A 23,757-nucleotide genomic window follows, 5' to 3' on the forward strand; every position below is an offset into this window, starting at 1 on the left:
AAACGAATAAAGATCGTAAAAAACTATTTTTATTGAAACTAATACAGTAACTAATATTTTATATCATGATTTGACAGCTTCTGCATCGATCGCATTCTGCTTTCGCATGATGTAATATTTTTCCAAGCCCCACGAGATGGCTGTGAGCCAAGTGAAAATGTTCAAACAATGCAATGTCACTGCAGTCGTCGTGTTGTCTTTGATCCAACCTGAAAGTAAGCCACTGTATAAATGTTCATTTTAAATTTAATTGGTGCCTGTACAAAAACATACAAAATTACACATATTCATGTGTCTTATTTAACTGTATCTTTATTGTATTGCTTAAATAAGTGTTGTCGAGTGGACGAATAGCCGAAATGCATAAAGCAAATGAAAATAATAAATGTTGTATCGGAAAATAGTTCATACTTCATACGCCTTTTAATTCTTACCAACAACGGGGCCCAAACTAAGGTAAACCATTCCAGCCGTCAAAAGTTGTATTCCGGTAGCGCCTGGCAGCTTATGGAGCGGAACATGAGTGGGGATAACAAGGGCCATAAAAACTGTTCGTAATCCCTTTCCGAAACCAATCATAACGGCCACCAGAAGTACTACGGTATAATCTTGACAATATGCTAACACTGAAATATAAATATCATTATTACCTAAATATCGAATATTGTTGTGAAATTTATAAATAAAAACAAAATGTTTACCGACTCTTCCCATGGCCATTGACATAACCCCAAATAAGAAAAACGAATTATTGTCCCAACCGATTTTGCCAGCAACAAAAGGTATGCAGAAGCGAACACAAATATCAACTCCAGCCAGAAGTGACATGAAGAACGCTATTTGCGATTTTGTCATTCCGTAATCTCCTAAAATAAATGGAGTGAGAATTGAAAAATTTAATTCGTTAAAATTTGCTAAGGTTATTCCAAGCATTAGATTGATGAATGTGAAATCTTTTAAAAGGTCTAAATCAAAGAACATTGCAACTTTTTCACAAAATGTTAGGTTTTCTAAAGGGTCCTCTTCGTTTTCCTGTTCCTCTTCAAGAATTGTTCCATTGGTTTCATTATTATTAGTGATAAGCTTTGATTGTTCAGCTTCATTTTCATCTTCAGTTTCTTTTAGGTATTGTTCAAGTTTCAAAGATGCTTGTTTCAAAACTTCGCTTTCGTAATTGAAGTTATTAGACTTCCTTCTATTCTTTGATTTATTTGACTGATTACTGTGATTATCCCGTAAATATTTTTTTTCCTCGGATTCTTCTTGATTTTTAAATGAAATATTACTGTGGTTATTCTTTTGATAGTTTTCACCGTACTGTCCATCCATTTTAAATGATTTCAGGCTTTTCGCACCCGCCATATGTTTTTCAGCGCGATCAGCGATGTATTTCGCTTTTTGCGGATCAATTTTTTCAACAACTGCTTTTTCTTCAGCTTTAAGATCTTGAGGAGCCTTTAAAGACGGACAATCTTCTATTTCAGACTCAGGAATTTGTGTTTCTAATGTTATAGATGTTTTACGTTTTTGTTTGACAATAACTTTGGGCTCACGTTCTTGTGCTAAGACACCTAAATTAGCAGAAGAGTTTTTTTTAGATTCATTCAAATAAAGTGTTGAAGATTTTCTAGATCTGTTTTCTAGTAAATTGGACATTGATGGTTTTTTAGAATTTAATCGCGATGTTTTAGCAGAAGTTTCCCTTGATGATAATCTGCTTCTTGATTGGCGGGATTGACTGAAATATCCATCATTCGCTCGCAACATCATAGGTACCCCAGGATCTGTGATTTCGTATCCAGTATTTACGGGATCATCTTCATTATAAAGGTATTGGCTAGAGAATACACTGAGATTTTTTATCTTCGACACTTGGCTGAAATATCCACTTTCATCGCTCTTCTTTTCGTTTATTAATTGCGTAGTGGGTTGATCTGAGGACAGAAGTCTTTCTTCGTCATTATTGTTTGGTGGTTTAGCGTGCCATTCCACAGGTTGTAATAAAAGAGCTCCAGCCACAGCGTGTAAGGCAAATCCGGCTAAAATAAGTACAGCGCCTGTTTCGCCGAAACAGGCAAATAGTGCTGTGATAATATGAGGCCATAACATCGGCCCAAGCCCAGTTGTAGTCCATGACAGGCCGGTCGCTAATCTTCGTCGATTTTTCCAATAAGTATTAAGGGCTAGTGCATTGGCAGAGCTGCTTATACCATAGCCAGCACCTGGAAATGCGAAATAAATTTGAAAAATATTAGTGTTAGTACTTGATTTTGCAACAAAATCGAGAAACTGCCTGTGAACTTAATTTTTGTTAGTATCACATTTTAAAGGATATATGTACATTGCGAGCAATGTTTCATATCTTATGATGATAATATGTTACACAATATACAATTATTATAGACAGTGATTAATGGACGAATTATCGTCGAATAGTCTTAATTTATTATTCAGAGAGTGATTCAATGAGAAAAAATTATTTTTTAAAAATATTATAGTTGTAAATAATAAAATTGGAGCGCCTGCTTTTAGTATTGAAATAAGCGATTTTTATTAAATGCATATGAATGTATACACTGCACATATACTAAAAGTTTGTCTGTCTGTCTGTTAGTTCCGGCTAATCTCAGGAACAGCTGGACCGATTTTGATGGGACTTTCACTGACAGATAGCTGTTGTTAGGAGTAACTTACGCTATTTTTTATACCGATATTTCAACATTAGGATTAAAAGGAAAAACTCAGTCAGGTGCGCGGGAGAAACTGCGAGGCCCAGCTAGTAATTAATATAAATAAATAATAGGCTCTTACCGTATAGTATTGAAAAGCTGATAAGATAAGTGGTGAAGTTGTAAGAAAATGTCGTCAACAATAGAGCTATGAACACTACAATTGCTCCAGTAAGTGACACTTGCCGATAGCTGAATGTTTTGAAAACAGGACCGTTTGCTAACCCTGAAAAAATAAATAACAAAATAAGACAAACCTCGCAGAAGAGATTACCTCTATGCGTGATATTAATACGTGTCTTCTTCGTGTATAAGTCATGTAGTTATTTAAACAGGTTAATCTGCATCCAAATATTGAAGATAGGCGTGTTATTGTCTTCAAGAAAAAGCATAAAAAATCTAATCGAACTCAAAATCAAACATTTATTTGTTAAATTTAACTTTTTCTAGAAGCACTTTTCTTATTCTATACAGGGTGTCCCAAAAAGTAGTGATGAACGGAAGCTGGGAGATAGAGGACCCAAAGGGCTATTCGAATCACCCCCATGTATGTTATGCGATTTTTCGTATTTTCGGAGTTTAATATGACATTTTTTTCAATTTTTCATCTATCGCTGAGTACGATGATATTTTCACTCATGGTGACGTGAATTATTGCGCTAGATGCTTGATTTAGTTAATGAAATTTTTGCACTTACCACATTTAGATTTCAATTTTTCGATTGCAGCCTCCTGAATAATAAAATGAAATTTTTAGGGTAGCTACCTGATAGATAGAGCAAGTTTATAAAAGCCAAACGGAAAACTTTTTTTATGTGATTTTATTTTTTTATGGGCCCTTGAAGTTGTGAACATACTGGGTAATTTTATCTTTCTTGGCATTTAATTATTTTTTTTATTCCATTCGAAGATCTAACGATAGTAAATGTTACCATACTGAATTGGCCTATCTTTCAGCTAAGCACACAAAAAAATATCAAGCATCTAGCGCAATAATTCACGTCACCATAAATAAAAATCTCATCGTACTCAGCGATGGATGAAAAATTGAAAAAAATGTCATAACTCCGAAAATACGAAAAATCGCATAACATACAGGGGGGTGATTCGGATAGCCCTCTAGGTCCTCTACCTCCCAGCTTCCATTCATCACTACTTTTTGGGAAACCTGTATCTACTATTCTTTATCTATTTTATTATTTACCAATCAAAACAAAACGCAGTTCTTAGTTTTTGAAATTTGAATAAACCTTGGGATTATTTGCATAATACAATATGTATTATCATAAACTCCGTTTGAATAGTAGGTATATAACGCCTGATATTGGGTATTAACATGGCATATACTTATATACCTACTGATATACTTATATACTGATAAACTTATAAATATGTAATTGAAATGAGTGATCATATACATTCGGTTATCAGTTTTGTGATTAGGTACGTCAAATGTGCATTATTAAAATTAAAATGCATTCAATAATAGGATCAAGGACATTTTGTTTATTCTTATTTTTTACATAAGTTTCTGTTTCTGGGACATCTGAAACTGCAGATCGTTTAGGATTTTCCGTTTCAAGCTTTATTCTTTAAAATTACACATCGTATTTTGATGCGGTTTTCTTATTAGATGGAGTGGTTCTCGAGAAAGGTTTAAATAGATACATATAATTTTCTTATTAAGTTTTAGACAAAGCGGGCGAAGCCATGGGCAGAATGCTATTTGTTTTAAAGAATGTAATTTGAACAAGAAGGAAACCTTAATTTTACTTATTCTTCATAATAATGGTAATCATTTTATTTCACAGAAGAAACATTTAACCATATTGTCAGTTAGTGCGTAAGTTAAATGTGCCGTTATTGTGCATAAAGTTACCATCCAATACGCGTCACGCACCGACGCAAGACGTCAGAGCGGAATTCATGTTGATGATGGTCGTCGTCTGAGAGCTGGTGATGCCGAGACGAGCGAATTTGTCCCGAAACAATAGCCCGAATTGTTGGAGAATCGGTAACGCAGATAGCTGTGGAGAATTAGTATGTTTATTAAACATTTTGGATTCTTGGTTTTATTGCTCGTGATAGACAAACTTTGGTCTTAAAATTTGTATGTCAGTGAGGGCAAAGAGCAGTCGTAAACGTGATTGTAAGCGACCTCTGCCCAATGTGTTGTATTAATTTTAACATTGCAATAATGCAAAAGCAACCAATTCTTTTCCCAATATATCGTGGTAACCTTTATGGCATATCGTGGTTGGATTGCCAATTGAAGAAGGACAATTTGGTGCGCTACTTATTGACACCGGACACTTCGATTCCTTTACGTCCTTTTTATTGACACAAATACGAAACTTTTGTCCAAGGTACCGATAGGTATTAGTAATTTTATAAATGTTTGATTGAAAGTGTAATTTAACCAATGTGGGAACCCGAAAATTGGTGAAATTACACTTTCTTACTTTTAAGGTCGTCTTTAGACGTGATTCGCTTGAGAGCATTTATTATATTGGTCTCGTCACAGAGTTAAAATAGAGAGTGATTGTGGTATATTTTAAAAATACTAAATAATTAATTTGTTATGTAAGTATGATTTCACCGCAAACAAAAGCGGTTAACAAAATTTAAGATGCACTTAAAGCATGAACACATAGGTACTCAAATTTTCCAAATGTAAAAAGTTTGGTAAACCGTGCTAAAAAATAATATTATGTACCTACATAGTTACCTTTATAATAAAAAATCAATCAAAATGTGTTGTTCAGCGTAAACTGACAGAACGGCTCTATATTTTCGGTAATTTTTTTGTTTTTGTTTAGGCGCAAGGAAGGTTCTTATGGCGAGAAAACACAAAAATGCGGGTAATAGGGCAGAACAACAATTTTTAGATAGTTTTTAAAGAGTTTACTTATATCACATTCACATACATGCATTAGTAATAGTAGCATTTCGACGTAAGCAAAGAATTTATGATCCCATCAATAATAAAAGGACTTACTTACATTAGAAAATCCTGCTGCAAATATGATCATCCATCCCCATCCTCCATCAGGAGGCACGAATTCGCCTTCCTTTAAAACCTTCGATTTGATCGGTTTCGACTTAGTCATCCTGAAATTAATTCCACAGTCACAAATTTGTATATCTTTTTTAAATAATATAATATCGGAGAGTCACATCAGTCATTTAGTGAGTGACAAATTTGAGTGGTAATTTATAGTTACACGAGCCGTAATTAAATCAATTCGCTTCTTATCTAAACTGTCTAACGCTTTTGAGGAATAAATAGAGTCGTTATTCGAATTGAAGTGTAGTCTTCAGTTCAAAAGCAATATTTGTATGAAATTGGTGTTATCTGCCCACGCGTCCGTCCATGCATCTTGGAATTTATCATATAAACATATCATTAGTTTTATAGCACATTGATAACTACTGCGCCCATTTCAAGATAAGCTTGCAGATATGGGCTCAATAGCTATTTGTTTTATAATTAAAAACTTAATTGTCATTTACAACTTTACTCTTAAAAAACTAATCAACAACATAAATATACACGAGCATCGTTTGCCTAAACGATATCCAACTGTCTAAGTAGAATGCGTTTCTAAGAAGTGAAACATAGACAATAGATGATATCTTAATTAAATTAACGTATGTACTTCGTATGTTTTTAAAAAGATAAATGTCAAACACAAGTAACAAAGGTAAGTTAAACATCCAAAGTTAGTAGTCCCGTTTTCGTTTCGTAGTCGTAACTTGGACATGGACCATATTGGATAGAGAATCATCTATTTTTCAGCAGACAAATGTATAATTTAAACTTTAAAGTGTAAGTTTATGTACTGTTAAATGCCGTTCGTAGTCGTAACTTGGACATGGACCATATTGGGACCATACAATCAGTGCAATCAGCCAACTAAGAGTAAGGCATACCTATGTCGTACGGCAATCGGCATATAATATACATAGTAGTAATTATACAATGTTAAACTACTGTTTATCGTCTACAGACTATAGTTACTATCAGCTTATCGAAACTAGTCTACCCATTATAATTGTGGCGACGTGATGTCTCAATAACTAATCCTTTGTTGTACATGAATGTATAGTATTTTATTACTAGACATGTCTTCAATTAGTAGGTAGGTACATATTGGCGTCTATATTTTCCTCTTGTGAACAATATAATATAAATAATGATGAATAACAATGTCAATTTACAATTATATATACAAAAAATGTATAACGCTCATTAAAACGGTGACTAATGAGTATTCACGAGAAAATCATATGACGATTTCTTTCTTAGAATTTCTTTCATATGTGATTTATACATATAACTAAAATGCATTGTGAAATGAAATAAACATAATTATTATATTCGTTTTTCGTCATCTGAGAGAAAATTCATGCGAATTTACCACTACCACTGATAATTTAATATGTACTATACATACTAGAAATATGTGCTTTTATAAGAAAGTGGGTTTTCTTGTCTATCATAACGCGAAAACGATTCTTATGATTTTTTCTGGAGATGTTTTCTTATTAGTTATTACCATGTTATTACTTATAACAGCTGCTGGTAACAGCTAAATTTCTTAAATAAAAAGATAAAAAATATCATTGCATTGGTGTGAGGAAATATCTGTAATTCTCAAAAATTTAAATAATAGGTAGGTATAGATTCAATAAATAATAGGTATAGAAATTAATGCGTGCACTGCAACTGTAATCTCCGCTTTGATAAGACTCACCTGACTCATATTATATTCACAAAGAAAAAAACTGTTTAATTTTTCACAATAGCTCTCATATATTATATCAATTATTATTAAAAAGAACTACCTACACAATACACTAGTACTCGTACGGTTATTCATCTACTGATTGCCATGGAATCTTATGGAGACTTAAGGTTTACAATTCTAGGTAGATTAGCTACGTATTGCATCAATTAAACAAGTACCGACTTATCTGATATTTTATTGTTTGAATTATTTTAATTGTCGTCTATAAACCATGTCCTTACGGTACTTTATTAGCAATACAAATCTAACTATCCATTCTATATTACCAGAATGAGATCGAAATTTCGCTTTACAATTAGTAGGCTACCTAGCTAGCTTAATTGTAACTTTATGGGCTGATTTTTCAATCCTTGGTTAAAACTTATTCGTCGAATAATGTATAAAACTGCCATTAACATTTACGTATTCTAATTGCCCGTATTTGACAGTTTACGTGACATTTTAATATTATCGTATAATACTTTATTGGGCGGATAAGTTTTAACCTTGGTTTTAACCATAATCATTGAAAAATCGGCCCTAAATGTATACGTAGGCATTAGGTACCTACAGGTAAATTAGCTTGGAGAAATTTTTGCGTTTGTAGTAGTGTATGGTCAGCAAATAAAATAAAACAACATTTTATTTTTAGTTTTTATTTTATACAGGGTTACTTGTAAAACACCAGCAACCTCGCAGGACAAGATAGCTAACATCATAAATAACAACATTAATTGTTCTACGACTTTTGGCATAACGCAATAAATTATTTTTAAATGATTTTTTAAACTTTTATTGTACTCTCCTTACATTTGTAAGTCTATGTTCTATTAATTATCGGATGGACGACGCGACGCCCCCTTCCCCCTCTCGTTCGCTTTTTGTTTACGTAATTTTTGGGAGGCGTAGAGTTTATAATATTCAGACGGAAAATTAAATGAATATTTATTTTTGTATGAAAATAAAATCTAACAAATTATCAAAAGTCGAAATGTTGTTACTTATGATGTTAGCTATCTTGTCCTGCGAGGTTGCCGGTGTTTTACAAGTAACCCTGTATATATAAGGGATTTTAAATTAAACTATATGTGTTTCTCCTCTGAAAAAGATGAGACTTTATTTTAATATTTGCACATTTAACATACATATAACTTTTACATTAACAATGTTACTAAAATGAAAAATTTACTAACCTGAAAAAGAAACGACATTTAAAGTTTAATTCTTTAGTTTGAGAAGTCAAAGGCTTGCCTCGACCATGTTTTAACACTGGAGCCATATTGAATTAACAATATAAAGTTACAACACTTACACACAAATTAAACACTAGTTATGGCCCTGCCTTCATACAAAACTGCTGAATACGCCGTTCGCACGGGAATAGAATGTGGATGCGATTTCCCTTATAGCATCCAAGCTTACGTCTTTATAATTATTAAACTGTATAAATTCATTCTTTAACTCCGGTCTGCATCGTGCAGACATGGGTGTAAAAGTCTCATTTTAGCTATTAAATGTAGTTTTTAAGTACATCTGAGTTTTCATTTGGGGCCTCCGGCTGCGGGACATGTAATTCACTTCAACAAATATTATAACAATAATAACAAATAATAACAACAATCAACAAATACAAAATTTATCAATTAAACTACGTACATAATAATTATAATTTTTGAATGAAATGTGCTTTATGTTCTAACGCTACCAAACGACTGCACGTGGCACCTGCGGACAGCGTAAACTGGTTTATTCTGGTTTTGTGCGTGTTTCCACTTTCCACTATCAAGTGACGATTTATTTATTTGTTTTGTTTCGTAATTATTATGGTCAAATATTAATTATGAAACAAATTATTATGGACACGATATTTTATTGTTTCACGGTAGTCGCCTTGTCGTTTGCTCAAGGACGTAAAATTGAATGATATATTTTTTTTTATAAAGTCAAAACCATTTTCTTTCAAATAAAAACTTGTTTTTATTGAAAACAAAAGTGTTGCTAGGAATAAGTATAAAGTTAAATAGTAATGTTAGGATATCGAAACATTTTTGTATAGGCCAGAACGATATAGTGGAAACGCGCTCTAAGATCTGAGTAATATACACACCACTACATATGCAAAAATTTCTCCAAGCTAATTTACCTGTAGTATGTATGAACTAGAAAAAAATAGTAATAAGGAAATAGGTATAATATAGGCTCAAAATGAATCTACAAAATATTTTTTAGAAAACCGCCAGCGTAAATTCAAAAAGAGCGTAAAGCCGTGGAAACTTTTTCAACCCTATTCTCCATCTTGAATGCCATAGCTGTTAGCATGGACGTATAAAAAAAGACGGACGCCGTATTACGAACAAACAACGTGAAGCCACCATAGTAAGCTAGCGATCGCGTAAAGACAATAAACACGCACACACTCTCACCATAGTAAGCTAGTCGGCCGCCATTACGTCGTGAACTACCGACTGATTAACTGCGTCACTGTTTCACAAAAAATATTTAAAATGCCGTCTTGCGTGGTTAAATGGTGTCGCAACAGTACAATTTTAAATAACAAAACACAAGGGATTACATTCCACAGGGAAGCAAGTTATTTCTTTTATGTTTTAATGACAAAATTATTACGGCAAAATTTATAGAAAAAAATACAGCCGCCATTGTCATCAACACAGCTGTTGCCATGGCAACATGGCACACACGCATGGATGTTTCGCCGCCATTACTAGGCTTCACTTAATATTTAGGCGATATTATACCGTCCGTCTTTTTTTATACGTCCATGGCTGTTAGATTATTCTACATAATGTAGGTACTTTGAGATGTCGATTTGGTTTCAAACAAAGTTGATAGTTTTTATTCTTAAGAATTTTCTTTACTAGTTACTTCTTACTTTATTTTTAACGTAGTTTTACCACCTTGATACCAATTCCATAATCAATAATATTGTAAACTAGCGGTCCGCCCCGGCTTCGCCGTGGTACATGTTCATGTTTTTCTCTCCATTTAAGAACCATCCTCGTACTTCAAAGAATATTTATTATAAAATAAATAATTATCGAAATCGGTGCACCCGTTCACGCGTGATGCATGCCGTAACCAAGGAAAACGGGTTTCATTTTTATTTGTATATGAGCGTTTTCAAAAAAAAGTGTACCATGGCTGAATTTATGGATAAATTTTAAATGTTGCATTTTTAATAAAATTTTGATTTAGAAATTTTAAATATACATCATAGTAAGTGAAATTATATTTAATTGCTTGCAGATTAATTTGATTTACGAGAAATCATCAAAATAAATTGGGACTGTGAAAAAAAGTGTCAGTTTTGCGACAGTCATCAATGCTCATATAACTATTAACTACGAAGAAAGACGCAAAATATTTTGATTGTGTTACGAAGATTATAACATACATTATTTAAAAAATAGAAAATTGAAGTCGACAAATAATTAAAATTCCTATTAAACTAGCTTTAAGTTCTGTTTTGCCACAGCTGATGCCAAAGTAGCCGTTACTTTTACGATACTTAATACATTTCGATTAAAATCGGCAAAGTGATTATTTTAATTCGGAACAGTTAAACCATTTTCAATATTGAAATCAAATTATTTGTGTCCCTTATAATAAAAAAGTGTAAAAACTAAAATTTTTCTTGTCGCAAAACGGGGGACTGTCGCAAAACCGATAGACCATTTTTTATAAGGCTAGGTTTATATTGAATCCAATTAACATGGTTAAAATAAAACCGAGAATACGTTTACAAAAATTTTATTTTAGTCTCATAAAAAAAATACACCAACACACAGTTTGACACAGTATCAATTTTAGGGTAAAACTCAGAGTTACACTACCTACACCTTTTAACTTTCCATACATGTATCACATATTATGTATTCAGGGTATACCTGCTGACCAACGCATTCATTGCAATACCATTTTTTGCAAATTATACATGTCCTTTTTGGTCCCGAGATTAGTGAAACCTAAAAATATGAAAAAATTATAAAAATTATGAAGAATATTACAATGACAATCTAGACTTGGCTTTATGCTGCAGTTTTGCGACTTTTCTTGTCAGCCTTATAGGTCACGAAGGAAAATGTTGCAAACCTGACGTGACGTTTTCTTTTCAGTTTTTAGTCAAAATTATATTCTGACGAAAAAATGTGCCTACACTGATTATCAAATGTAAATAACGGTTAATGAATATATTGCTCATCTTCTGAAAGTATTTAAACGATGTTTACTTACCTGTATCAAGTAATAATATGTCTCAAACCAGACAGTAGAAATTGCAACGGCCGTTGCACTCACAAAACACTTCTGTTTTACTCGAACTGTATTTGAAAATAAGCTTTTTTAAATTGGCGGATGGTGAAAGTAAACGATAATTTTGCCATTTATAAAATTCAAATAGTAATCTAAAAATTGTAAGTGGCATTATTAGCCGTGATAAACCCGACATGTCCGGTCGGTACCACTTTTTAAGATATTTTTGGAAATCAAATTGCTTTTAAACGATTATAAGGCCTTAATTATGAACTACATGCCACGATTCGCAAATAAATGTACTTTTAGACGACACTAAAACTTATGGTACCTTGGTATAAAACTTTTTAGAATCGCTTCTCTAACATCGAAGAACTTGGATGGGGACACGCCAAAAACTGACACTTTAGTTTTAAAAATGATTATTTAAAAAATAGTACGCAATGTTTCCGTGAATTAATTGTTTGCATTTATCAAATTATGATGTATTTAATACTTTTCAAGCATTAAAATAATTAGCCATCATATAAATTTTACTTGTTATTCGACTTGAAACACAGGGGACAGGCCGAAAGTGAGGGGTACACTTTTTTTTGAAAACGCTCATATGTAGTATATTATTATTAGTCTGTGTTTTTATATATAGGTAATATAAAAATAACGACATCTAGCGTTGACTCACAGAACTACAATAAAGCACATGTTTTGTATTCTGTGACAAAAACCTTACATTCGGGTTTTTATTTTAACTTAAACGTTGTAATAAAATAAATTTAATTTAAAATATATAAACATTACTGTTATATAAATTTATTTTAATGCATTAGTATTAATTTAATTAAATAATTTACAAGGTAGTATTCATTTATACAGTGCCATCTTGTGATTCCGCAAGTTAATTTATATTGTCTGTATTTCGAGAGTTCTAGGGTTGTGTGTAAATGTCGATAAGATTATTATATTATATTTTCAGTGTAATCAGTACTATTTTTCTTCCAGATGAAAAAGCCAATTCAATAAGATTCAATGATAATAGCCTTTTTACATATTAATATTTCTTCTGAAATGATAAAGTATTGAATAAATGAAATAGAATTAAAGAATGGAGAAATCAATTAATGTAATCAAGGTGTTTTACCTTTAACAAAAATAGTTGTAGTACAAATATTTCAATATGTACGTAGAAAATTATATTAACGCTTTGATCAAGATCCGAGTAATAAAATCGATTACAAGTATTTATCTGCAGTATCGATTAAACTTTGTGCCAATCACATCCCTATTTTTTTGCCCAATAAGCAGTAGCTACCGAGTCGCATAGATAGTTCCAAACTACCAAGTTACCAACCAAAGATTCGAAGAAATGTGCAACGAGGGAAAACATATGAGAGAGAATTAACAAAGAACCAGGTTATCAAAACAGTTGTAGTTTTGTGTCATAAGCTGTGGTCATAAGTTTTTCGTGCTTTTTGTTAATATTCGTTGCAAGAATTGATTTGACAAAAGTTATTTGATAGTTACTTTTAATTTTGACAACAGTATTATTATCCTGCAATTATAGTTAAATGATTATTTTTAAAGTGTGCTAAAAAATGTTAACGGTGATATTGTGAAACTGAATATTTCGTAACTGCATATATGGGACTTCTTTTTAGCACGGTAAGTAAAATCTTATATTTATATCACAAAATATAAAATTAACATACAAAATTATAAAAATATCGTGGTTTGTTAGACTTGGCATAGATATTGCCAAGATCGTATATTTATTATTACAAAGAATTTGTGTAATGTGTATTTATTTTTGCCCATTGAGCCCGGCTGTCGTTAGAATGCACAAAATCCTTCAGGTAAATTTTATATTTTCTCTATGTTTCTTAATAATAGCTCATCATATTATATTGTACCTACATTTCAATAACTTAGAAAAATAAACCCAGTAAATAGTGTAATACACTGTAGACGCTATACACTGTAGTTAGCTGAAAAGTTAAGAAAGTAGCCTTAACTAAATAAAAATTTGTTTTTAAGTATATTTTTATTTTTTAAATACCTTTCACATGTGCACTACATTGATGAAACTGTTTTGAATTCAAGTAAATATTAATTAATACACAAAAAATATATAAAATTGCAACGGAAGTTGTGATCATCCTTAAAATAAACACTCAAAACCATTCATTCAATTCCTCCGAATTAACCTTTGTCATGCATGTTTAATTTTCCTTTACTATATAAAAAATTTCAAATGTCAAATCAATAAAATACAGTCGGCATCAAAATATTAAAAGTAGGTGTTGATTTCATAACAAAGAACTGCAATATAGTTAATTCCCATTTTCATGACAGTACACGGAGAGATGATCTATATTAATTACTCACTAACTCTTACTAATTAGTAATGCAATTTGTACAAAGAAAGTAGTCCTAAAAAGTTAAAAAATGAAGTAAATTAAAAGAATCATATATTCTGCCGTTACAGATAAAAACTTGCATTATAACCCTTCTTTCATTGTGGCTGCCTTTGGGGATTAAATTTTTATGTATAAGTATATTGTATTATTATTATTAGTTCAAAGGAAACACATTTATGATTAGACAATAAAGCAAAATTAGAAGTTTGTTCAATGTAGACCGTACCTAATTGTTTTTTTTTATCATCATCTAGATTAGATTGTTTGATATAAAAACTAAAGAGTCTATTGACATTAATTACCTTAATAGGCATTTCCTTATTTTCATTACTTAATTGTTCTGTAACATTCAGCTAATTAAAAGTGTTTGTGAAATTTGTATGCCCGCCACAATTAAAATAAACATGCATTTAGCCAGAAAAATATCATTTGAATTTGACTTAATTCTTATATTGAACTTATTTTTATAATTTTATTCAATTTTTAGATTCTGGTTTTTATGAATAAAATGTTACATATTATAATTATAATGACTTAAGACAATAACAATAAGAATTTTCTAATTACATATAGGTATGATACCCTCAACCTTTACCCATAAGAACTCAGTTCTTTCATTTTTTTAATATTAAAACTATCAATAAATTTAAAAGAATTAGGGGACTAAGCAAATACTTACACAATATTCATAATCATAGAAAGATCATATCCCTAAGAAAAAAAAATGGCAAAGATTTGCTTCATCTATTTAGCACTTGTTCTGTTGTGATTTGTCACGGGTAGTTAAGTTCTATTTCATCCTATTTTTTTTTTTTTTTTTTTTATAATAGAGCGGGTAACGGAGCAGGTGGGTCACCTAGTGAGGTGATCACCACCGCCCATGAGCACTCACAAAGTTACCTTTGTGAGACTGTTACCGACTTTCGAAGGTGGGTGTAGGCTCTCTTTTTAAATAAGTCCATGTCATATAAGTGCGGGAATACCGAACTTGGTAGACTGTTCCACAGGGTGGTGGTACGTGGAAAAAAGTGACGCGAGAAGCGTACGGTACTCGTTCGCCAGCGGTCCAAATGATGTGCATGGAACTTGGCTTTGTGGCGGGCGGTGCGGTGATGGAATTCCGCAGCAGGTATGAGCTCGAATAGCTCATTTGAACACTCCCCATGGTATATGCGATAGAAGACACACAGCGAGGCAATGTCCCTACGCAAAGCAAGAGGGTCAAGCCGATCGCTAAGTCTTGGATCGCCAACCATTCTAATTGCTCTACGTTGTACGCGATCAAGTGGAAGGAGTTGGTAAAACGGGGCACCAGCCCAGAGATGTGAGCAGTACTCCATGTGTGGCCGTATCTGAGCTTTATAAAGTAAAAGAAGATGATCAGGCTTGAAGTACCGCTTCGCTCTATTAAGGACGCCCAGTTTTTTAGAAGCTAGAGAAGCTTTACCTTCCAAATGATCGCGAAACTGAACATCATTAGAAACATTGACGCCAAGAATTGCGATGCTAGGCTTGACGCTGAGGGGAGTGTTCAAAAAGAGGGGAGCTGATTCAAATGGCTTTTTTTTGGCCGTAAAAGCACACAGTTGCGTCTTAGCGGGGTTAAACTCGACGAGGTTTTGACGACCCCACTCTGAAACTTCTCCCAAAAGAGTTTCAATTCTCAACGCCAGAGTGTTTCTGCACTCATCAACAGTTTCTTGCGAGAAGTTAGCATGGCCAGTGTAAGAGGCGTCTCCAGTACTATCATCTGCATAGCAATGAATGTTACTAATTTGTAACATGTCATTGATATGCAGAAGGAATAGTGTGGGTGAAAGAACACAGCCTTGGGGGACGCCAGCGTTCACAGGCATAAGATCCGAGCTCGATCCGTCGACCAAGACCCGAATATTTCGTGCTGCAAGAAAGCTGGCTATCCATGTGCGTAACTTCTCGGGGAGTCCATATGATGTAAGCTTCGAAAGAAGAGCCCGGTGCCACACCCGATCAAAGGCTTTTGCGACGTCAAGACTAACGGCTAGTGCCTCCCCTTTACTCTCAATAGCCGCAGCCCATCGGTGGGTTAGTAAGGCCAAGAGATCACCAGCTGATCGTCCATGGCGAAAGCCATACTGATGGTCACTGATCAGCTGGTTCTCCTCTAGGTAACCTAAGAGCTGACGGTTGATTATGCTTTCCATAACTTTTGAGAGCAAAGAGGTAATAGCAATGGGCCTGTAGTTAGAGGGGTACGATTGATCGCCTTTCTTAGGGATCGGGTGCACTGCGGCGGTTTTCCACGAAGCAGGGGCAATGCCGACATCATACGAGTGTTGAAACAAGTGTGCAAAAACGGGAGCCAATTCTGGAGCACACGTTCTCAAGACAATTGCAGGGATACCATCCGGGCCACTCGCTTTATGGGTGTCGAGAGAGAAAAGTACTTTTCGCACTTTACTTTGTGTAAAGCGCACATCGGACATAAAGTACTGGCACCGCGAGATGGTAGGCGGTACCTTTCCCCCATCGTCCAAGGTGGAATTGGACGCGAAGAGAGCGCCCAATAGGTCGGCTTTCTCTTTGGGCGAGTGTGCCAAGGTGTCATCTTCCCGTCGCAGAGGTGGGAACGTCGGCTGACAGAAGTTTCCTTGGGCGGCTTTAGCAAGTGACCAGAAAGCTCGGCTACCAGAAGGGTAGCGTGTCAGTTTCTTGCCAATGCCGCTTATAAACTCGGACTTTGCAATGCTTATTTTCCTTTTGTAGTGTCTGGAGGCAAAGTTATATTGTTTTTTAAGAGCACTGGTATTCGGATCCTGTTTTAATAATGCGTCTGCCCAATTACGGAAACATTCCTGCTTCTGGCGAAAAGCCACTTTGCAGAGATGACCGTACCAAGGCTGAGACTTGCCGCCGATGGGAACTACAGAACTCGGTATGAAAAGTTCCATTCCCTGCAGTATCACATCCGCGACAGAGTCAGCATAAGCACTAGGATCGTGTGCAAAACAAACTTGCTTCCAGGGGTAGGATGAAAAGAACTCCCGCATCCCATCCCAATCAGCCGCTCTGTAGTGCCAAACGCGACGGCAGCCACCTGATCGGGGCCGCCTTGAGCGCAAGATTGACACCACACTGCGAATCAGGCAATGGTCTGATGTGCCTAGAGGGGCGACTATATCGACCCGATAGTTATCCGGATGGGAGGTGAGCAGGAGGTCTAGCATGGAAGGAGTATGGTCCACGTTATCAGGCAGCCGCGTGATCGAAGCCACCAGTTGTTTTAGACCATTAGCCAATGCAAAGTCGTAAACTGATCTCCCCGCATGGTCAGTAAGCCGTGACCCTAACCATTGAATATGATGGGCATTAAAATCGCCTAAGACGATGATTTCAGCAGAGGGGATCTTTTCGAGTACTGCGTCAGCTGTGATTTGAAGGTGCTCCATAAGCCGATCGGTTTCAGCATCACCACTATGCGACCTGTACACGCACGCATAGATCCGAGGATGGTCATTGCAGTCTATACGAAGCCAGAGAGTCGACAGGTTAGAGTTGACGGGATTGTTGATGCGACGACAACTAATATCTTCCTTTACAAAAACACATACACCAGCTTTAGGAATAAAAGTGTGCTCCAGTTTGTAACCTGGGTAGTGAAGGTATGATGTGTCAAGAGGAGGACGAATTTGGGTCTCTGTCAGAAATAATAAGTCTGGCTTTGCCGTCTCCAGGTGGTGGTGGACGGCATTGAGGTTGGAGTGTAAGCCTCTCACATTGCAGAAGTCTACTGATAGCACAGGTGGTGGTCTTGATGACTTTTTGCGCCTTTTACGCTTAGGTGGTTTATTAAGCGGATTTTTGCCCTCCCCAGAGTACGTAGGGCAGCCTGAGTTTTGATACTCAGGGAGGGATTCTCTAACACTAGTGAGGTTAGTACCCTCCTGGGGTAGTCTAAAATTTAAATCCGCTGCCATGTTTTTATTTTAAGAGGAGGATATGAGGAGAGGAGGGGAGGATGGGTATTGTAAAGGATTAACACGGGAAATATTGGGAAGGGATTGGGATGGGTAGGAGAGGGATACGGGCCTCCGGTGCCCCCACTCATCGTACGAAACACAATGGCATTTTCATGCCACTATTTCACGCCGATCTTCTGTGGGGGTGTGGTACCTTCCCCGGTGCGAGCTGGCCCAATTCATGCCGAAGCGTGCTCGACTCCCACTTATAAATACTTGTTATTTATTACTCCCACTTGTTATTTATTAGGAGATAGGAGATAGGCGGCCACGTTTACAACATACATATTTTGTTTTATTGATATAGGTTGGCATATACCTGCTTTTGGGTGGTGCTACTAAAACTAGCCATCAGGTGGCCCACAAGCTCGGTATATTTCTACTCAAGTAAAATTTCTAGTAGTTAGGTATATTTTATAACTGAAACTCTATACTTGTATTATAAAGCTGAAGAGTTTGTTTGTTTGTTTGAACGCGCTAATCTCAGGATCATCTACTACTTCGATTTGAAAATTTATTTTGGTGTTAGATAGCCCATTCATCGAGGAAGGCGATAGTATCACCGATAATATCACCACGCTAAGACCAACAGGAGTGAAGCCACGCGGATGAAACCGCGGAGCGCAGCTAGTAATTCCTAAAGACCAACACAAGCGTTATATCGTAACAAATTTGCCCTTTGTTTCATTCCGTTGTCGTTTTTGTGATGTCATCACGAACTACGAAGGGTATTGCCCAACGTTTCAAAGAATTTAAAACTTTACAAAAATACGTATTGTCACCTGCCAGGTTTCCCCGAGCGTATTATTCATGATTGAAATTTGAAACGGCATTTTATTAGGAAGTCTTTTTCTCGATGTGTTATAGATAGGTATCTTAAATTCTAGCTATATCTTATTGCCGTATACAATAACACGAATGTGCGTCAAATATCACCAACACAGGTCGTGAACATTTTGTGGAGTATCGCTAACCTGACGTCTATGTTATCGCAAATATAACTTGCGGTTGGCATTGATTGTTTTTTACCGAATATAAACCTCAAAATCGTATTGATATGTACTTATTGTGTTATTATAATCGTATTGTCTGCATCTTCTACGACTGCTTAAATCTGGTAAGAACATCATTGATCATTATTTAGTATCTTATCTTTGTACGTATATAATAATTATTAATTACCTATAAACTTTATTTAGGTATTGACTTACGTTTATTTAATCAGTCATTGTTACTTAGTAATTAAACATGAGATATTTAATCGAAGCGAACAAACAAAAAAAAAATATGGGTCCATAACATGTATCAGAATTCAGAACTCAGACGTACGCCAATGAGCCTAAGTTTAACATTGCTCACTTGTCCTAATAATTGCAATCAACATAATGAAGCTTCATTCAAAAATACAGGGCTTATAAGAGAGCTTTTACTGTGTGTCTATGCCATAATCTAGGTATACCTACGTGACTAAATAGGGTCTTAGCCGCATATCTGTTTACACGTTTGTCGTCTAACGTCTGTCTGTCGACCTAAGAGCTTTTTTATTAGAGAAAGCCGACATGAATCTAGGACTCCTAGATTGTTTACCGGTGCCACAGTAAATATGTACGCAACACGCATGAAATTGACTTTTTTACATTGACCATAGATTACCACAGATCTATTTGTGTGACCCACATGGCACATACATGAACAGTGTCCTTTCATATATAAAACAACCAATGAATAATAAATTTGATGATAGGTAGGTACATTAAATACAACATTTATTACCTATAGAACTAGGTACACTAGCAAAACGTTTCAATTTTCTAGTCTAGTGTATCAATTATAATAATATACACATTGAATAATATTGTATAATGTGAGATTTAAGAACCTGTTTGTGATCTTTATTTTGAATCGTCCTAATATAGGTATTATAAGTCTATTAGACTACAAGCCTGCATATGAAAAAAATATGGGTCAAATGAACCACCACGGGACATGTCTAGTACGAAAGAAGAGCAAAAAATAATACGATTCATCACTATGCCGTCACTTGTAAGCTGTCCAACTGAGTGCAGATGAGAATTGAAAAGTACAGGTAGACTCGGTAAATTTTGGTCATATATTTTTGTACGGCATTCTTAACCATCGATAGATCCATTAAAAATAATAAGAAACCGCTCAGTGCCGTACAAAAATGTTGGTCCACCAAGTCGGAATTTTTATTTAATTTCCGAGAGTTACCGGGGGTAAATTTGGTCATTTGACCATGTACGGCATCTGTGTCATACTATTGCTATACTGCTTTTAATCCATTATTCCGCAACGCCGTACAAAAATCATGGGGACAAGGGGAAAAAATCGAGAGTTGTAATCCCCTCTCTTTCCCCACTCCAGGGGGTCATTTGACACAACACGAAATAAATTTATTTTTAAAGTATTTTATGCATAGATAATATTTTTTCATGTGCCGTACATTTTCGTTGGTTCAAAGGGCAAAAATCTGAAAAAGAAAAAATCCATATAACGAAATGTTTGCTTTATATTTTGATAATAAAATATAAATATACATTAATATTAAGAAGCTCGAGGTGGTTAATTATCACCTTGGAAAGTCGGAGTCAAGTGGAATGGACTCCGTTAAATTGATGAACTAATAAAAAAGCTATGAACGAAAAGATGTGAATTATATGCAATCAGCCCATGAATACAGGTAAAGTCACAAGCAAATGCTAGTAATATATACATATTCAAAATGTACAAGTAAAGCGCTTTCAAATGATACCAAACACGGCATATTTATCTTAACTTTATTTTTTTACTCTGTATGTTTTGTCCTCTAGAGGGCGCCACATTAGATTTTGTGAAACCCCATATAGCCTTTAGCTAGCTGGTCGCTGGTTATCCAGTGAACAATTCAGACGCTTCTAATGATATGTCATTTGTCGAATTCTGATAAGTAGTTTAGAAGTTACGAGGGAATAGATGAACATACATACATGACCTGTCAAAACCATAACCCTCCTTTTGCTTTGCCGTAGTTGGGTAAAAATATGTTAATGCCGTACTGTATCAAATGGCCATAAAGCACCCTTAAAATTGTAGCTTTCGTCGCTTTCATCAGCCTAAAAGATGTGGTGTGCACAAAAATGTACGGCATCGTTTTTTCCTAATTTATCTATGTTTATACTATTTAAAACAACGAATAAAGTGTAGAAAACTATTATATTTCATTAATCTACGATGTTTAAACTTTAACAAAATTTCTGGTTTTGCATTTCTCCATAACTTTTTTTAGAACGGTTTCTTTTGAACGGCAATACTATACAACAATTGAATTTTACAATATCATGTTAAAAAAAAAGTTCCCGTACAGGGTCTAATGACCTTACAGCTCTTTATATCAAGAATTCGATGAAATTAAGATGATTATTGGTATACATTTAAAAGAACAATTATTTTTTGACGGCATTGCTTTTAATAGTACTTTTGAGTGCTAGATAATGTTTTGGAACCGAAGCCGTACTTAGTCAAATGACCCCCTGGAGTGGGGAAAGAGAGGGGATTGCAACTCTCGATTTATTCCCCTTGTCCCCATGATTTTTGTACGGCGTTGCGGAATAATGGATTAAAAGCAGTATAGCAATAGTATGACACAGATGCCGTACATGGTCAAATGACCAAATTTACCCCCGGTAACTCTCGGAAATTAAATAAAAATTCCGACTTGGTGGACCAACATTTTTGTACGGCACTGAGCGGTTCCTTATTATTTTTAATGGATCTATCGATGGTTAAGAATGCCGTACAAAAATATATGACCAAAATTTACCGAGTCTACCTGTACTTTTCAATTCTCATCTGCACTCAGTTGGACAGCTTACAAGTGACGGCATAGTGATGAATCTTATTATTTTTTGCTCTTCTTTCGTACTAGATATGTCCCGTGGTGGTTCATTTGACCCATATTTTTTTCATATGCGGGCTTGTAGTCTATATAAAATATTAGAAATGATCAGTGATTTTTTAAAATCTTATTAAAAATTTACTTTACAATAATTATTATACTGATAAATGCATTGGTAAAAATGCCTTAGATATATTATACAATCGATCGTAAATTTTACAATTATGTATTGATAATTTAATTATCTATGCAATATTGTGTATTTATTATGTATTATAAACACAGATAATAGTATAGTATTGGTACCTACCTAGTTAACTGATAATTTTTAAAGATCAATCTCAATGCACGTGATTATTGTGCAATAATATGATGTCTGAAGTGTTTGAGGCTGATAAAGTTCTTGATTGCCTTGACAGGACTAAGGGTCCCATTGACCGACATTTAGGAGTGTTTACAGCATTCAATCTCAGCATCGTTTGTTTTTTTATCTGATAGCAATGCGTTATGCGCCTTGTGAGGATGTTACATATTAAATAGGTACATATGATATTAATCAGCATTGTGAATGAACTACAATTCGATTTAAAAGATCTCTTCACTGATGATATATTGTTTACGTGTTGGGGGTCACGTAGGTATAAAGTCTGAGTGGCCTTCGATTTAATAATAAAATTTTAAGCGATACATTGAAAGGCTAATTTAGTATACAATAAACATGTATTTGCGACATTCACGTCTCACACCCACAAAGAAAAATCGTCTCATTGGAAGTGTGTTAAATTTTGCGTATAAACAACACATTATACGTATCTAAGTGTTTTAAAATATGGAAATATTGTTATATAAGAACAGGTAATGTGAAACCGGAATTTGATAAATGGCAAATATTAGTTAGGTGCAAATTCTGTGTAGACTGATGGTTCGGCCAATTCGACTTGTACGTAAATATAATTTATGGCCACATAAAAAGATAATACCTCCATGATTATTTCAGAGAATTCTGTTATTTTTTAAATTTACGATGATACTTGATAGCTATTATGTTAGTACTGATAATTCAAGAGTTTGTTGTTACTAAAAAAAAAATAAAATTGTTACTAATATGTTATGGCATTTTTTTTATTTCTTTTCATTACGATTCATAGAAACAGTTCATAGCTTTTGTTATGACTTATGATAATATTTTATGTAGCGCTAGCTTTCCGCCTGCGGCTTCGCCCGCTTTGTCTAAAACGTAATAAATTATATACTAAAACCTTCCTCTTGAATCACTCTATTTATTAAAAAAACCGCATCAAAATCGTTGCGTAGTTTTAAAGATTTAAACATACTGTATATAATATACATATATAACAAAGTCGTTTTCTCTGTCCCTATGTCCATACATAGGGACAGAGAAAACGACTTTGTTTTATACTATGTAGTGATATTATAATATAAAGAAGTCTTGTATTTTTCACTTTTATTATTTAATAAAAATTAAAAAATTATTTGAATAATTCGTTGTGCAGCTCACGACTTCACGAGAGGCTGAGGCGGACAAGCTATCAAATATTAAATCGTACACTGCATTCGACTACTGACGTCGAGTAAGGTCGTTGTCCTCTTTCGGCTTTCTGACTGAAATGATGGTTGTAAAAAAACAAAAAAAAAAAAAAC

At 34.5% G+C, this 23,757-nt stretch overlaps 2 protein-coding genes and 1 long non-coding RNA gene across 5 annotated transcripts in view; 1 reads left to right on the forward strand and 2 right to left on the reverse strand.

The window, feature by feature from the left end:
- Nucleotides 1-17: 17 nt before the first annotated feature.
- LOC149902219 (uncharacterized) lies at nt 18-7,570 on the reverse strand. Of its 2 annotated transcripts, none has more exons than XM_090110354.1 (7): nt 7,487-7,570; nt 5,732-5,840; nt 4,630-4,756; nt 2,812-2,955; nt 702-2,222; nt 435-626; nt 18-209 (listed from the first exon to the last, which is right to left on the reverse strand). In XM_090110354.1, exons 2-7 carry the CDS (start codon nt 5,837-5,839, stop codon nt 64-66), a joined length of 2,238 nt encoding a protein of 745 aa, XP_089966480.1. In that variant the 5' UTR covers nt 5,840; nt 7,487-7,570; the 3' UTR covers nt 18-63. The 2 variants fall into 2 exon arrangements, with proteins under 2 accessions (XP_089966480.1, XP_089966481.1); XM_090110355.1 differs by lacking the exon at nt 7,487-7,570 and adding an exon at nt 5,954-6,085.
- A 3,701-nt stretch (nt 7,571-11,271) lies between these two features.
- Nucleotides 11,272-11,856, reverse strand: LOC149902220 (uncharacterized). The gene is made up of 2 exons (XR_016457546.1): nt 11,771-11,856; nt 11,272-11,502 (listed from the first exon to the last, which is right to left on the reverse strand). It is a non-coding gene; the product is annotated as an uncharacterized LOC149902220 (long non-coding RNA).
- A 1,235-nt stretch (nt 11,857-13,091) lies between these two features.
- LOC149902221 (monocarboxylate transporter 14) overlaps nt 13,092-23,757 on the forward strand; it is a 31,776-nt gene continuing 21,110 nt past the window's right edge. For both annotated transcript variants that reach the window (XM_090109839.1, XM_090109840.1), the window contains exon 1: nt 13,092-13,447. The gene's annotated coding sequence lies outside the window, so the exon portion shown is untranslated. The remainder of the gene's footprint in view (nt 13,448-23,757) is intronic.

The sequence above is a fragment of the Colias eurytheme genome, chromosome 15, assembly GCF_061535395.1.
Source record: "Colias eurytheme isolate Ceu_HAF_F1 chromosome 15, ilColEury1 Martin Lab GWU primary, whole genome shotgun sequence".
Taxonomy (NCBI): domain Eukaryota; kingdom Metazoa; phylum Arthropoda; class Insecta; order Lepidoptera; family Pieridae; genus Colias; species Colias eurytheme.

Coding starts and splice junctions, on each gene's coding strand:
- LOC149902219 (XM_090110354.1), bottom strand. CDS start 5,839: ATGACTAAGTCGAAACCGATCAAATCGAAGGTTTTAAAGGAAGGCGAA. Junction 2,223..2,811: donor CAGCTTTTCAATACTATACG/GTAAGAGCCTAT, acceptor TCGCATTTCCAG/GTGCTGGCTATGGTATAAGC. Junction 627..701: donor AATGGCCATGGGAAGAGTCG/GTAAACATTTTG, acceptor TTTATATTTCAG/TGTTAGCATATTGTCAAGAT.